This window comes from Echiichthys vipera, assembly GCF_963691815.1.
Source record: "Echiichthys vipera genome assembly, chromosome: 21".
In the NCBI taxonomy this organism is placed as follows: Eukaryota; Metazoa; Chordata; class Actinopteri; order Perciformes; family Trachinidae; genus Echiichthys; species Echiichthys vipera.
The window spans coordinates 14282989-14298635 of NC_139846.1; the positions used below are offsets into that span (position 1 = coordinate 14282989).

A 15647-nucleotide genomic window follows, 5' to 3' on the forward strand; every position below is an offset into this window, starting at 1 on the left:
TGTTTGGTCCAAATAACCAGGCAAATGTCCCTAAAAACTGAGGCATTCAGAACGCTTATCTTATAATTCTGCCTGTTCCTAATTAAAAACGGTAAGGTGTCTCAAAAAAAAATGTAAGTCTCAAATATTTACAACTTTTTACATAAGTTTGTGGACTTAGCCAAGTGCAAAGGGCATTTTAATCATTCTGTTAATGATTCTGTTTTTATGTGCAAGGGTTTATATTTGTCAGAAAATGTAGTTAAATGGATCTAAACGTGGAGAGAGAAAATATATTTGAAAAACACAAGTTAAATAAGACTCCAAGAAATTGCTGTCACACATACTGTACCTCCCTCCATACAAGAACACATGAATGAATTTCAAGGCTTCTCTCACTTCATTTGCCTCCTGCCCTACCACCCAGTACCATTTTTGACCGATGAGGCTGCATAGAAAGTATTACTCCGGCAGAGTTCATTGCCTCACTACAGCCACTACAGTGCTGAACTGGAGTGCAAAACAAAGCAGCAATATTGACTGTTAAAACAAAATCATTGATTCTGCCTAACATCTTAGAAATGTGATAGAAAGGGATCAATAGCACTGTGTAGCTGTGACTATTTTTGACTGTCAATTTAAAGTAGCAGGTGACTGTGTCTTAGTGATGCTTGAAAAGATATATATTTAGCTAGATGTTTGCCTTGAAATATGCTTTACAGCATTAAAAAGATGTTAATTTGAAATACACCCACTTTCCAACAGTGAACCTGATTAATGTGTCATCAGTGACCTCACAAACTGTCTCTTTTGTTTTCTCAGCCATGGAGGGACTTGCCTAAAGTGGATCCAACATAATTCAGAATTTTTAGTCTTTTTTTTTTTTTTCTATTTTCCTTTTTTTTTGCCATCGTAAAATCTTCCTCAATTAGTCTGCTTTTCCATCACCATGGCTGAGAAGCTTGGACCAGCAGGGCTCAAGCCCAGCAACATCCGAACCACTCCCTCACTGCCCCCTGAGCCCATTGACATCATCCGCACCAAAGCACGCTCCCGTAGAGTCCGCCTTAACGTCGGGGGTCTGAACCACGAGGTCCTCTGGCGGACCCTGGACAGGCTACCCAGGACCCGGCTTGGCAAGCTCCGGGACTGCAACACCCATGAGTCCCTGATGGAAGTCTGCGATGACTACAGCCTGAATGAAAACGAATACTTCTTCGACCGGCACCCGGGGGCCTTCACCTCCATTCTGAACTTTTACCGCACGGGCAAGTTACACATGATGGAGGAGATGTGTGCCCTTTCATTTGGCCAGGAGTTAGACTACTGGGGGATTGACGAGATCTACCTGGAGTCCTGCTGCCAGGCCCGTTACCACCAGAAGAAAGAGCAGATGAATGAGGAGCTTCGGAGGGAGGCAGAGACAATGAGGGAGAGGGAGGGAGAGGGAGAGTTTGATAACACCTGCTGCCCGGACAAGAGGAAGAAGCTGTGGGATCTCCTGGAGAAGCCCAGCTCCTCGGTGGCTGCCAAGGTAGGGAATGGAAACTGGAAGTGTCATCACACCACCCCCATCTCATCTTCCTAAACACATTCATAGCCAAACACTTTTCCTGGATCATAACACATTACAAGCACACTTATTGAAGACCTACTCCCACCTGTAAAGAAAAGATAACCATGAGCTCATCATTTTGAATCTTAAACAGGCGTGCACTATACTCTAATCAGGGGTTTTCTTGTGCCATCTGTCTGCTTTTCATCTTCGTAAGTAGCAACGCTTGTTAGGGATAGATTAAATATAGAGAAAACTGCAGTCTTTGGGTGACAATTTGTGTGGATGTAATGGAAGAACAGAAGCAGAAAATGAGGAGTGGAAGTAGGTGTGCGGTAAAGTAAAAATTGTAGCTCTGGCAGTGATACATTAGTAGTGAAATCACTGCAGGAGCTAGATTTAGACTTCATTTGCTTTGACAAAATAATTTGTGGGTGTGTCATCTTCTAGTGTTGGTTTCTTTGCAGGGATAAGGTGATCTGTCAAAGACTTGTGACAATCAAGCCTCTTTTCTCATGTTTTTACATGTTAGTGAAATGACAGGATGATGTTCAAAGTTTGCTGCAGGTGTATCATTGAAAACTGTTGATTCTGGAGCCTTTACTTTGGGCCAATTTATGTGATTTGATGAGGTAGTCATCAGTGCTTCTTCCTTCCCACATATCACATGTTTAGAAGACTGCTGCATTGGTCACATGCAATTTCCATCCGTACATGATAAATCTCACAGAAATCAGATGACTCTGAAGCAATGTCCAGGCTGTCGCTGGTAACATGATGACATCTCTTTCAACTCCTCCTCCACCTCCTCCTTATCCCAAGCCCCGCTCTTACTCGTTCCTCAATTAGGTAGATCAACCTTGATGAAATCCAATCACTGGTAATTTACCTTTGGTCTCCAGTACTGTGATCTCATCATCGTTGCAGTGCAGGGCCGAGCTGGTCGGGATTATGTTCCATATCAGAGGATCATAAACACAGGGTCCTGTGTGTGTGTGTGTGTGTGTGTGTGTGTGTGTGTGTGTGTGTGTGTGTGTGTGTGTGAGAGAGAGAGAGAGAGAGAGAGAGAGAGAGAGAGAGAGAGAGACACAGAGATAGAGAAAGAGAGAGAGAGAGAGAGAGAGTGCTCTAGCTCCTGATGTGCTGTATGTGTGGTGCATTGTTGAGGTAGTTTGGAAATTTCAATTTCCTTGCCTTGTGCTAAATTTATAGTGCCATATTGTGGTCCCATGGGTCCCATAATATAAAAAGTGTGATTTCCACATATTTTTGATTATAAAGCAGGTTGAGGGGGCTATTTCAATTCTGTGAAAGTATAAAATCCCTCAATCAGAAGCAGCATTTTAAGACAGAGGGTGAATACAGATATATTCTCACAGAAAGTATGAGGAAAAGAAAATACTGATATGAACCTGAGAATGAACATAATCTGGGACCTTTAAAAATGGCGTGAGTAAAGAGCTCAGTTCCATGTATAGGGCTGCTATGCATGTTTTCTCTCCCTGTATTATTCCTGCATGGCTTGCTTACTCTGAATCAACTAGTGATTTTTTGATTGACAAGGATTCCACCTCAGCTTAATAATCGTATTCAGCCATCAGCTGTATATCACAAAAATCAATCATAAGGAGGCTCCCGATAACTTATTTAAGGCAAACTCAGGTGACAGCAGTGAGATAATTTGATACGCTGTGCGACATGTAAAGTGATTTACCTCCTCAATACAGTCTCTCATTCTCTAGATGCATCACAGTATTGCTGACCTGTTCACTATCGTGTGGGGGAAGCCGTGAAACCTTAAAGGGAAATCCCACCCTAATTCAAATTGACATTCTGCTGAGTGCTTCACGAGAAGAACTTGAACGCGACTGTAATGGCTCAGCCTTGCGATTGCACTGAGGTTATCCCCAGCTGAAAGAACATTTGGAAATAGACTGCCGGGGCCGCTCAACTGTCAGATGGCACCTCTCTGAGGTTAGGGAAGGCTTTTATAGGGCAGGTATCCATGCAGTGAGAACCCTTGAAAGCCCTTGACCAAGGAAATGTCATTACTAGGCTGGTACACAGTTGTGTGCTTTTATACAAAGCAACCTGAGCCCTTTGTCAAATGCAATCACAATCTTCTGGCATACACATACAGTATTCTCCCTGTCTGCCTCTTTTTCTCTCACTCCCTTTTTCTTACGCTGCCTTAATCAGATATTAAACCAATTGCGGTGCTATACAGCACCTATGGCCCTCTCTGCCCTTAAAAAAAGGTTAATCGTGAGAGGACTGACCTTTTCAGCACGGTCAATCAAGCTATAGGATTACATTCGTCAGCAATAACAGTGCACACTTTTGGAGTATGGGCAAGCTCTCGCATGAGCGGAAAATATTGAGGTATTTCACCAAGACATATCAGTTGAAGAAAGGAGCAGAGAGGTGAGAGTTAGGACAGAAAGTCACAAGTGAAGGAGGAGAGGTGGCAGAACAGATAGTTGTAGAGGAAAGCCGCGAGAGAGCCAGCCAGTGATGTAAGAGATGCAGTCATGTAAGATACGCCTCGGGATGTTGAGCTGGATCTTTGCAAACCTTTCCCAATGAATAATGAATGAAATGGTCAAAACAAAAAGGACACTGGCTAATGCAGTGGCTTCTCTGTGTTACTGCGTTACTTTTGGTTGAGTGATGAAAGAGGGGTCTTGCAAGCCTTACTGTATGTGTACACCTGCATGAGCTTGCACCTGTAATATCCTTAGTTGAATTACGACCACTTGTGTTAGAAACTTTATTGAAAAGACTATTCTTTCTTAAGTGCTACATCTCTGTTCTGTTGGTATCTCCAAAATGTATAGCCACTGATAAAAGACTGCCATCATGTGCTTTTAAATCATATAAGAATAAGGTGATAAAAACGGGTGAAATTCAGGGAAAGGGAAGGGGGGGGTGGCCCCAATACGTTAGATTCAATGTCAACAAGCAGTTAGACATAAGAAAGTCTGAACTCAACACTCACATGTATTTGTGTTCTCGAACATGAATTCAACTGTCTGTCATTAGGAAAAAGAAACCCAATGACTGCTTTGTATGTAACAGTCACAACTAACTGCCTCCGCTCTGCATCGAATGGCAGATTATTTCCTGCAGAATCCAAAACGCTTTGTTTTTATTTCAAAAGGCAGCAATGATTTATGGGTATATCATGTCAGCAATGAATGTTTTAATTTACCTCTGTAAATGCACATGGTAGATATGTTTAATTGTTAGTGGCACTACTGTACACAAATAAAACATTTTTAAAAGTCATGATTAATGTGGGTAAGAGACATAACAGTTTGAATTAATTAATTAATTAACTAATCGAAACTCAGGTTTATGCTAATTTTATGGAAAAACAGGATTCTGGATTCGGGACAACTTTTTGTAATTCGGGACTGTCCTGAATTCTCTGGGAAGTCTGGTCACCCTATATAAGATGGATGGCACTCATGTTTAAAGGATGAATCAGATAGATTGTTTCCTTACTGTGGGCTATCATTTCTATTAAACCAGTAGAACGTGTCATCCTTGATATTGAGCCAGAAGGATTTGTGCTGCCCTGACCCTCTTTTGTTTACAATGAGTCATGGGTGTAGTTATACAGCAAATACACTTAGCACAAGCTCATAAAAGGAAGCCATATCCAAATTGCTGGATTGCTGTATGGAGTTAGAATTACGGTGACTTTTTTTTATTTCCCGGCATAAATGTATTACCATCATTCCTGGATGACAAGACAGCTCTTAGTGCATATAACTTGTATGTAAAAGCATTTGTAACCTGCCTATGTTTTTCCACTGGATGTGTCTTTTGTCAGCATTTCTTTCTTTGTTCAGATTATCACATGCTCTCTGCATATCCTTTTGCTAAACAGTCAGGCTGCGTCCCCGGCATCACAATTTAATGCTACATGGATGCTTACACTACTCAGTGGTAATATATGTACAGTATAGCATAGTTTGCAAGTGCAGCATCTTTTTTTACTCTGATTTGTGTTTGTGGAAAGAAAACATCCCCTAGTCGAGGTTTTCTTCACTTTAGAGTTGTTCCAGTCTGGGAAAAATAATGGCCGAGGATTCAAAGCATTTTAAAGAGATCAATGTTTTCTACTTGCCAGACATTTGGAGTCGGATTTTCGATCTCCCTCCCTCCCCACTACATCAGCCATGTTCAACCTTCTGCTCCCTCTTAATGTGGATGTGCACCATTACTCTCCCCTTTATCTAATAATCTAGTCTAACTAGTGGGAATACTGAGCAACAGGCCTCTATGGGTGCAGACTTGTGCTGTTTGGTCCTCCCACGCTTGGAAGCAGCCAAAGTGAGTCCACCGCAGACTCTGTGGATGATAATGACACGATGTGAGGGAGCTGTAGCATAATTCTGTAACAGACGCCTCAAATCGCTTTGTGAGTGTCAATTTTGTCACATTCGTCTGTCTTTATGCACAATGGACCATTTTGTTTTGTTGATTAATTTATAGAACCAGTGAAATATTAATGCTTAGCTATAATAGGAGAGTTTGGGTTTTTTGAAGTGGGGTTATATGAGGTACATAGTCAGTGTATTACCTACAATAGATGGCCGTCAACACGCTCCCAGTTTGGAGAAGCAGGCAGGAGAACGGAAGCTGAGCAATGCTGGGGCTATCTGTGTTCTCATCAAAGCCACCTGACTCTATTGACAGTATATTTACCTCGTAAAACACAGGAGCTGTTGGTATCCCGCTGCTTCGATTGGTTAGAATAGAATAGAATAGAAATACTTTATTGATCCCAAGCTGGGAAATTGCAGTGTAACAGCAGCATTACACACAGACACATTAAAACAGTAATATAGAAATACAATATAAAAGATACCTAAATGTATAAATAAGCGGACTGATTGTAGTGCAAATGTAAACATATAGTAATCTAAGATGCAGTGGACAGATTATGAGAAAAAAGGTTAGTTAAAAAAGATCAGCAACTCCCGTGTTCTGTGAGGTAAAATTACTGTTTTTGTCAATGGAGTCTGGTGGCTTTGACAAGAGCAATATACAGTATTAGCTTCAGCTCCCCCCAGAGTAAAGTTAAACAGCTGTCTGATGGCAAGGTGAAGTGGTGAAAATATTCTACATGCAGTATAGCATTCATTTAAACTTTTTTAGGTGGTTAAAATGTGTTTAGCACTGGCACTCCACAGCACTTTGTTGCTCAGCTTCAATTCATGTCCTGCTGTCTGACTCTCCAAACTGGGGGCATGCTGACTGCCATCTACTGTAAGTACTACACTGTTCCTCATACAACCCCACTTAAAAAATCTGAAATATCCCTTTAAAGCTATGCATTATTATTGCCACTTTTACTGATTCTATAAATTAATCTGTTGTGGCCGCAAACAGGAGTGACCGGAGCAAATTCAGTAAGCACGCTTTCCACAGCTGCCTGTTGTCTCAGATCACTGCAGACAGCCTTTAGCTCTCCGTCCGTCTGTTTCCTTCCAGGCTTTTATAGAACCCGAGCAAGCATTTGGCCTTGTGTGTGTGTGTGTGCGTGTGTGTGTGTGTGTGTGTGTGTGTGTGTGTGTGTGTGTGTGTGTGTGTGTTTGCGTGTGTAGCGATATAGTTTCTGATAGTGGAAGAGTCAAAATATGAAGAGAGGTGGGGATAGAAAAAGTGGGGGAGAGGCTTTTAGTCGGTCAAATGTTCTGCATGTACAGTATGTGCCTTCAGGTCAAACTGAAGCAGCAGGTCTGCGTTTCATTATCATTCATTCATCTCTGCAAGGATTGTGGTCAGTCTTCAGATGGTTAAATCGATAGGCATTGGCATTTTATGGAAGAAATGTTCTCAGCTTGTTACTTTTTGCTTATTTTGTAAAAATAAAAAAAAAGCCTGCCCACTGGATGCTGACATTGACTGTTGAAGTCAGATGTTAGTGTTTGTGGGCCATTAGCCCTTCTCGGTGTTTTAAATCAAGGTGATGCCCCTGTGCAAAAGGCAGAGCTGCTCTTAATAACTCCAACAAGCAGCAGTTATTATTGAACTACAGTTTTTTTTATTTGGCCCTTAGCAAGTTATCCGGATGAATTACACGAGATGAGTTGGTCATTTAGGTAGAACACACCTTCTTCCCTTCTACAGCCTCCTAGTTACATAAGCCTTCCACCGGGACTCTAATCAGTACAGCCTAGCATTTAGGCACCAGCACCTAAATCCTCTTTACCCCGCAATCATAATCAGATAAGAGAGAACCTCGTAGATTATTGGTGACATGAGTTCTTATAGTCCCTGCAGCAGCATTTATCATCTGCATGTCACTTTAACCCAGTCCTCCTGTGCACTGCTGTCTTTCTTTTCTCACTGGAAGTCACCTGCAACATAAGGATTATCTTAAATTGAAATCAGTTCCATAATGGTTCAGATCAGAATTTATTGTAACATATCAGGGCTCAAATGATAGTGAAAGCCTTCAATGCACTCTGGTGTCAGTTTCATACCTTGTGTACTCTGGCTGTTTCATTTGTTTAAAGCACTTGTAACTGTGCCTGCTATTGTTTCCATTAAATGTGGCTGATTTGTTGTATATACAGCGTATACTCACTAGAATGTTCAGTTATTTACTCACTCTAAACACAAATTTCCTCATATGGACAACAAACTGCACAAGTGGTGTAAGCAGTGGATAGAGCTCTTTCCACTCCATGCAGCTTAGTTGCTGCTGGTTGAATTTATAGTTATGTTACTACAGTAAGCAGAAAATATCAACTTTCATAACAAAAGCACTGCATGTGTGGTTATCCGTTGACTGTGATGTACTCAAATCACTTTTCATACTTTAATGTAAAAAAACAAACACAATAATGTGCTTATACTATCTAAATATACCTGTATTCAAGTTCTGACTGAAACGATCAGTGTTAGCACCTGACTCTTTAAGCCCCTCTCCTCAAAAGGCCAAGTCTTCTCTGACTGGTCAGTGTTACTGCTTCTTCTACATTGGCAGTCTTGGCGTCTCTGCACTGTTATCGCAGACGGGGAAAGAACCACACTGTAGCTGCCCTTTCCACATGTAAATAGTATAGTTTTGACAGTATTTATATCGCACCTCAACCTGCTTTATAATCAAAAAAAGACATGGAAATCCCCTTTTTACAAGCTTTAAAGTATATGAAATGATGTATTGTAGGTCAGTTTTACACTCATGATTCGGATGCATTTCATTTATTTTAGTGCTGATGAACCATTGTTATTTACAAAGCAAAAAAAATGGGAAACATCAGCAGTTCATATCATAAAAGCAATTTTAAAATGGAAATGCTCTGGAAATGCTTGAGTCAGATTATATCCGACTGTTATGAGGCTGAGTAGATCTCATTTGGGTTTTTAAAGCAAGAGGTGCAAGGAGAGCCAAGAGGTTTCCCAAGGTCATGTTTAAAATGAGGAGGAGGTTAGGACACTGCAGCCCTTTATTGATCTAACTTAAGCGTTGCATCTGTGAGTTTCACCCGCAGGGTTGAAAGGGAACATGTAAAGTGAGACAAAGGAAGACAAACCAGATAAAGCTATCAATTCTGCTGCTGACCCTTAAAATTGATCTGTTGAAACCACGCCATTGTACATTTTTAATAATTCCACAAATGCTCATTGATTAATGTGTGCAGTATACATCCATCCTCGTCTCTCTTTATGCTTTGCTCTGCACAAATAACCCACTGCTGCTTTTCTTCCATTTTCATGATTACCAGTGGGAACTTGCATGCAGAGCAATTACAGTCTGGGTGCAGCTTAGCGGCAATGGTGTCCCAACAGAGCCCACTGGCCTGTCTTAAGGCATATTGCACTTGACCATGCATACAGTGATTCATGAATGAAGACATCATTAAGTGAAACTCATGAGCCGTGACTAATATACACTATGATATTCACACACATAGAGAAGGGAGAGAACAACAGGCAAAACTAGATTCAGTGCAATTTGAGGGGAACAAGAAAAAAAATAATAACCTAAGCGCAAATCTATACAAACAACATGACCAATACAAGCCAAGGCTAATGAGTGGCCAGATGGTGTGAGGAGCCTGATGGCTGAAACCTCATTAGTGATTCTACTGTCATCCACAGAATACACCCTCACATTTCCTAAGTGAATAAATCTGTTATGACCAGGGCTGCAAGTAGGGATTATTTTCTTAATCAGTTGATCTGACTATTATTTTTTAAGTAATCATTTCATGTGATTCATAATTACAATGCCGTATCATAAATCGTGACTGTTTGCCATTTTGCCTTGATATATGACTAAATCCATTAGGATTCCTGTCACTTATAAATCAATCAACATCCCAACCTACCTATGTGTTTTTGTTTATCTATCAGATCATCACACCTTCACTGCATCATGGACATATTTCCATGTTTTAAGTTGAGATTGCCGGCAACATTAGCATTCATTTGGAACTGTGGTTGTGTCCACCTGTCCAATATTCGTTCTCTTTTCAGCTCTGTTTTGGGCTCCACCTGGCCTGTAAACCAGACAAATCTCCCAAACTGATGTTGCATTTGTTGCATTGACAGAGACGTCTGGCCTCTCTCCCATTCAGACACATTTCGAGCCGACCTGGCCCTGTGTGGACTAATCACATGTGGGGTGGGTTTAAGACAATGATTGTGTCACCGTCCAAGTCTGTTCAGTGCAGTTTATCTGGCTCCAGACACTCGGATCAAACAGGCAGCACTGATCAAATACAACTTGATATTCTGTTACTGTATTACTTAATATCTGGCGCTTTATGTTCAGCTATGTTCAACAACTTTGCCTGTGACTAGCATACATCAAATCTAAAACATTAAAACAATGAACAAAAGAGGCTAAACGATCCATAGGGCTAGTGGGAACTGCAGAGTCAGGAGTTTGTTCACTGTGGGTTCATTATTACATCATAAACATATTGATTAGCCTATAGCCTCTTTAAGTAAGCATTATTACTTTTCCTTTGCCTACCATTTTTTGTGACACACTTTCTATGAATCATGCCTGTTCAGCCTGAAAAAAAGTCCAGAAGATGTAAATTGGCAAAAAGCCCCAAGTTTGAGCACCGTCAAAGCGATACATAAATCCCACTGAAGGCTGGGAGTGGATGTGAACCAGCAGCGAGCGACGCTGGCTGGCAATGCCAGCCTGAGTGACACTCTGGGTAAGAGGCTAATGTATTCCTTCCTCTTACCGTCCTCATCTCCTCTCTGTCCTCCTGCTCATTACCTCTACTCGCCGCTGCCTCGTGGGGTTTTCTCACCCCGTCTTTTGCTGTTTTCCACGTCCCAGGAGGCATCAGAAATAGGGGGAAGTGAAGAGTGGACGGTTGGCTAGAAGAGCGTTGTCATTCTATGAACACCGGGTCTCTATTACGTGCTTCAGTGAACCCCCTCTGCACACAAACACACTATGTACTCAAAGTCAGTCTTCCACACCTCTGCACATACATACAATAGTACACACATTACGCCTCCATAGTACAGTTTACACACACACACACACACACACACACACACACACACACACACACACACACACACACACACACACAGACGCACACTCCTCTTTATCTGAGAGCCTTCAAATACTGCTGAGCCAGCTTTCTGTGGATGCCACTACACAGTGAGTGCCTCACTTTCCCTATGCCGCCTCTCTTTCAATATTCTTCACCTCTCCCTGTTTACCATTTGATTTCATATAGCATTCCTTTACATTCAGTTTTTTTTAATCACTATTGTCCTAATCTTCCATTTCCTCTTATAACTCAGACCTCCTATGCCCTTTCGTCTTCCTGCTATGTTTTCCATCCCCTCCACATTCTTGTTGTAGGGTGAAAAGAATTGTAACCCTCCCAACCGTTCCATCGTGGAAGCAGTGATATGGGACGGCATTAGTATTCATTGCGGTGTTTTTACATTTGGGTCTTTATCAATCATGTTTAGGATTCAGTACCACTGGTCAAAGGAGTACTTCCTCAGGGGTCTCCACATACTGCAGCACAGAGGTTCTCTGCTGTGCCTCTACATCCACTAAATAAATACACAAACAATACCGATACCTTAAAAAAATGACTGCCGGAGAAGAAGAAAAAACAGTCCTTGGTTATAAAAAGGGATATCCTATGGAGTTCCTGACCAAAAATAACCCTCCAAGGAGCTCTTGAAAAGGAATGTGTAATCAACTTAATTTTAGTTGTTTCTTGGGAAATGCTGTGTTTGCGGAGTTTCCATGGTGACCGTGGTGTGCCATGGTGACTTATCAACACCCAGGGAGCAATTCATCTCCATACAGGCTGTGTGAGAGGCAGAGCAGCTGGTACCTCAGCCCACACAACCAATCCCTAATGCAAATGTAAGGGAAATGGTTGTGCTGTAGAGTACCAGCACAGTTCAGGACCTGACTGACTTAAACAACTGTATATGCTTTGTCACTGGGATGATGGTAATTTTCAGTTTGTGTCATTTCTTTAACAGCTCTCACTGACACTGAAAATATCAACAGTTGCGTGGACAACATAGATGAGTTCACACTGTAGGTTCAGTGCAGCAGCAGCAGTAGTGATATGATGAGCATGAAATACCTTCATTTTAATTGCCCCAAATTAGAAGAATCTGTGTTTTTTTTCAGCTCACTTTGCATTTGTGTTTATGTGACAGAAAGAAGAAGGATGATGTCTCTGCCTTAAGCTCTCCAGGCCAATCACAGGGTCTCCAGAGCACCAGCACCAGAACAGGGGGTTGGTTTTGTAAGATATAAGACAATAATTAATGTTAGTGGGAGGTTGAGAAGGGTTAAACCCCCTTGTTAGTCATTGCCTCGTGGATACTGGGTGACAGAGCAGAAGCTATTGTGATTGAGCAAACACACATTTCACATTTCCCTCACACCTCCTCCTCCTCCTCCTCCTCCTCCTCCTCCTCCTCCTCCTCCTCCTCCTCCTCCCTAGACTTTAGTTTCTTTTTCCTATTTTAGCTCTTCTACTGGACTGCTGCCATTTTCCATACAGTCTTCCCCTCTTTCTTGCTTTGCTTTTCTCCTGTGTCATCATGCTGTTGGCGTCACTGTGGGCTACGTTGCCAGCTGTTTGCTGTCTCCACGCACCCCGGGAAGTGACAGAAGAAATGATTATATCTCCCGCTCCTTGTTGTATGTGGGCCTCCCGCGTCTTCTGCTGAGTTCCTCAGTGCTGACCTTAGTGACTCTGCCTCGCTTCAAATGCTTTAATGCACCTTATATTTTGGTTTTCCTATATCTGACATCCATTATGAAAAAGGTTTGTCGTAAAGAGTGTATTCTAATATACAGTCATAAAAGAGTAGCATAATATTTAACAATTTCTGCCCATGGCAGGATATATTTTGACTTATTTGATTTGATTAAATGTCCTATATTGTAAAAAATTTATATTTTAATCCAATCTTTTTTATTCTTTAAATACTGTGAAAGTATCAAAATGCTGAGCAATCAGAGAAGACTGAGCTTTTTCGGGAGGGGGGGTTAATGAGACAGGTATATTTAGACATATGAGGAAAATAATGTGGTGTTTGAACGCTAAAGCATGTAAACATATGTTAGTTGAAACCCAAAATTCAAATAAACATGAAAATGAGCATGGTATAGTGCCTTAAATGCTAAATCACTGAATTTAATGCAGTTCCTCTAAGCAGCAGCACCAGCTAATAACATATTTCTTATACCCAAATGTGGCAGCTTTGATCCCCCTAACAGCTAGGGTGAGAATAATACATACACACATACATACATACAAATGAATATCTTTATATATTCTATTCATCCCATTTCCCTGTGCCTTTCAGTTTTTATCCAAGCCATTCATAAAATTGGTCAATTAGTCACTACACGTGCCCTCAACTGGAGCTGTCCGTCTGTGTGTTGGATGAAGTGAGGTTACAAAAGGCATTGACACAGTCCTTTAGCTCACGAGTGTGATTGTAATCAGCTTATTCCATTGGAGGAAGAAGACTGACCAGAGGGCACACAGGGACGAAGACACACACTCATAGTTCGTGACCCGTGTCATTGTCAGGAAGCCAAGCAGTGGGCCAAAGGATCAGCGTCTGACATGTCTTAATGGTCACTTTGCCTTCTGCTTTTACTTTTTACTCTGGTGTATGTGCAAATGTGGGTCTGATCCCCAGTCTGTAGTCAAACATGTGTGTGCCCTCAAAGCAAAAAGAAGATATCAAGAATTGTAGCCCCGGGCCTTTTGTGATGTGTTGTCAGACATATCACAGCGCAAATCTTCTTTGTGTTTTTCTGGTTCTGCCAGCTAAAGAAGGATCTGTCCTCCATTATTGCAGGATCATGGAGATTTTGGTCTGTTGGGTGTTGACATTTGGTTGAAGCCTTGCCAATCGATAGGATGACTCTCAGGTATTGACCGCTGTGTTGAAAGGCCCGACTGTCTTGTCATATTTCACAGCACACGGGTACAAGGCTGTGTAGTTTGTACAGTGCAAGTCTCAACCGAGAAACACAACTGGCCAAGCACACTCTAGTTGTCCTGATGCTTTTAAACACTTACATGTTTATGATATTTATTGTTTCATTCCCTCGGCTCCAGCTGATATTGTGCATTTACGCTTGGATTCATATATGCAGTTTTTCTGAACGTGGTGATTCTTTTACAGCAGCTCAGCACTTTTCTTGCAATTAACCTTCAGTGACTCACTGCTAAGTTGATTCCCTTTTCACTCTCATTTGATTGTCCACATATCTGCTGTGAAATAAGCTTGTTCACCTCTTCTTCTCTGCCTTTCATCTTACTTTTGTGTCCAGTCATTCACCCTTGCACCCGAATCACTTAGGTCCCCACTAGTACGTCTTTCAGTTGATCTTTTCGTTCAAAACAAATGGAAATTTATGGGACTTCTCTACCTGTATGCATTTAATTTACAATGTATGCTGGAGTATGAATTAACAAACCCACTAGAAGTTTGTTGTGTAGTCTTGTTGTGCACCAGGACTTAACCGGGGCTGGCCACTGCTTCTGGCATTGACCCAACTAAAGATTTTTAAAGTATACTTGTTTTGCAATAAATCCCCCTTAAGGAGGGTGACAGTATCTAAAGGCCACCTAGCACTCCTAAGCATCCCTAGTTTCGCCTCCTGTTCCAAGGTATTGAATAAGGTGCCTGAAAGTGAATAACAATACTAATGTTGATGGATGACTGTTGATACAAGGCAAAGTAGCACCAGGCTTTGTCATGTTTCTAGTGTTGCTATTCTCGCCTTTTTGAGTGGTTGCTTTCACCCACTACACAGTAAGTAGTCTCGCTCGATTTGGATCACACTAATACCGCTTTAAAACTGCATTAATGTTGCCATAAAAGTCATCTTATGCCACAGATAGACATCATGAAGCTTATAGCATTAAAAAATGCTTTAACACTTAAAGGCAGATGTAAAGGACAGCTCACTTCTAAAAATACCAGCAAGGCGGCCGGTCTCTCCACATTACAACACACTGAGCAAGAGTAAAGAGCAGTGTGAAATCATGCAGAGAATAAAACCTGAAAATCTAGATTTCATCTTTGAATACATGGAGAGATTAGGAGGTCTCATTTAAACCTATAGCTGCATTGTGAATGGGCAACGACTAATGCGGATTATAATGTGAAGCATTAAATCGGGCAAAGCCGTGAAACATCCACCCTTGGACGCATGATTCATCTCCTCTGTTATTACCTCAATATGTATTTATTCCCTTTCTTCATGTGTCACAGCTGACCAAACCGTGGCTTTTAATTTCAAATATGGAATTTTATAATGGGAGGCACTCCCAGGGTGACCTTGTGACTTTATGTATGTCTCAAAAGGCATATTAAATATAAAAACATACAATAAGTAAATGAAATGAATAAATTGATGTTATGGAGATCTGTATTTATCTTTTGTGCTGGTTGTTTGTTGGTTTGATTGTTTTCTATATGTGTCTGTGTATAAATGTAAAAGTGTAAATAAAAAATAAAAAGGCATATTGACTGAATTTTAAAGTATGCACACAAGATATATGTATGCTATATGTGTATGCACAGACACCACTGCCAGGAATAT

General features: G+C 41.3%; 1 protein-coding gene across 1 annotated transcript in view; it reads left to right on the top strand.

Moving 5' to 3' along the window:
* Window positions 1-928: 928 nt before the first annotated feature.
* Window positions 929-15647, top strand: part of kcnb2b (potassium voltage-gated channel subfamily B member 2b) — a gene marked incomplete at both ends in the record, with an annotated part of 77142 nt that continues 62423 nt past the window's right edge. The window contains one exon of the mRNA XM_083936464.1: window positions 929-1513. Within this exon, the coding sequence (XP_083792590.1) occupies window positions 929-1513 (585 nt within the window). The remainder of the gene's footprint in view (window positions 1514-15647) is intronic.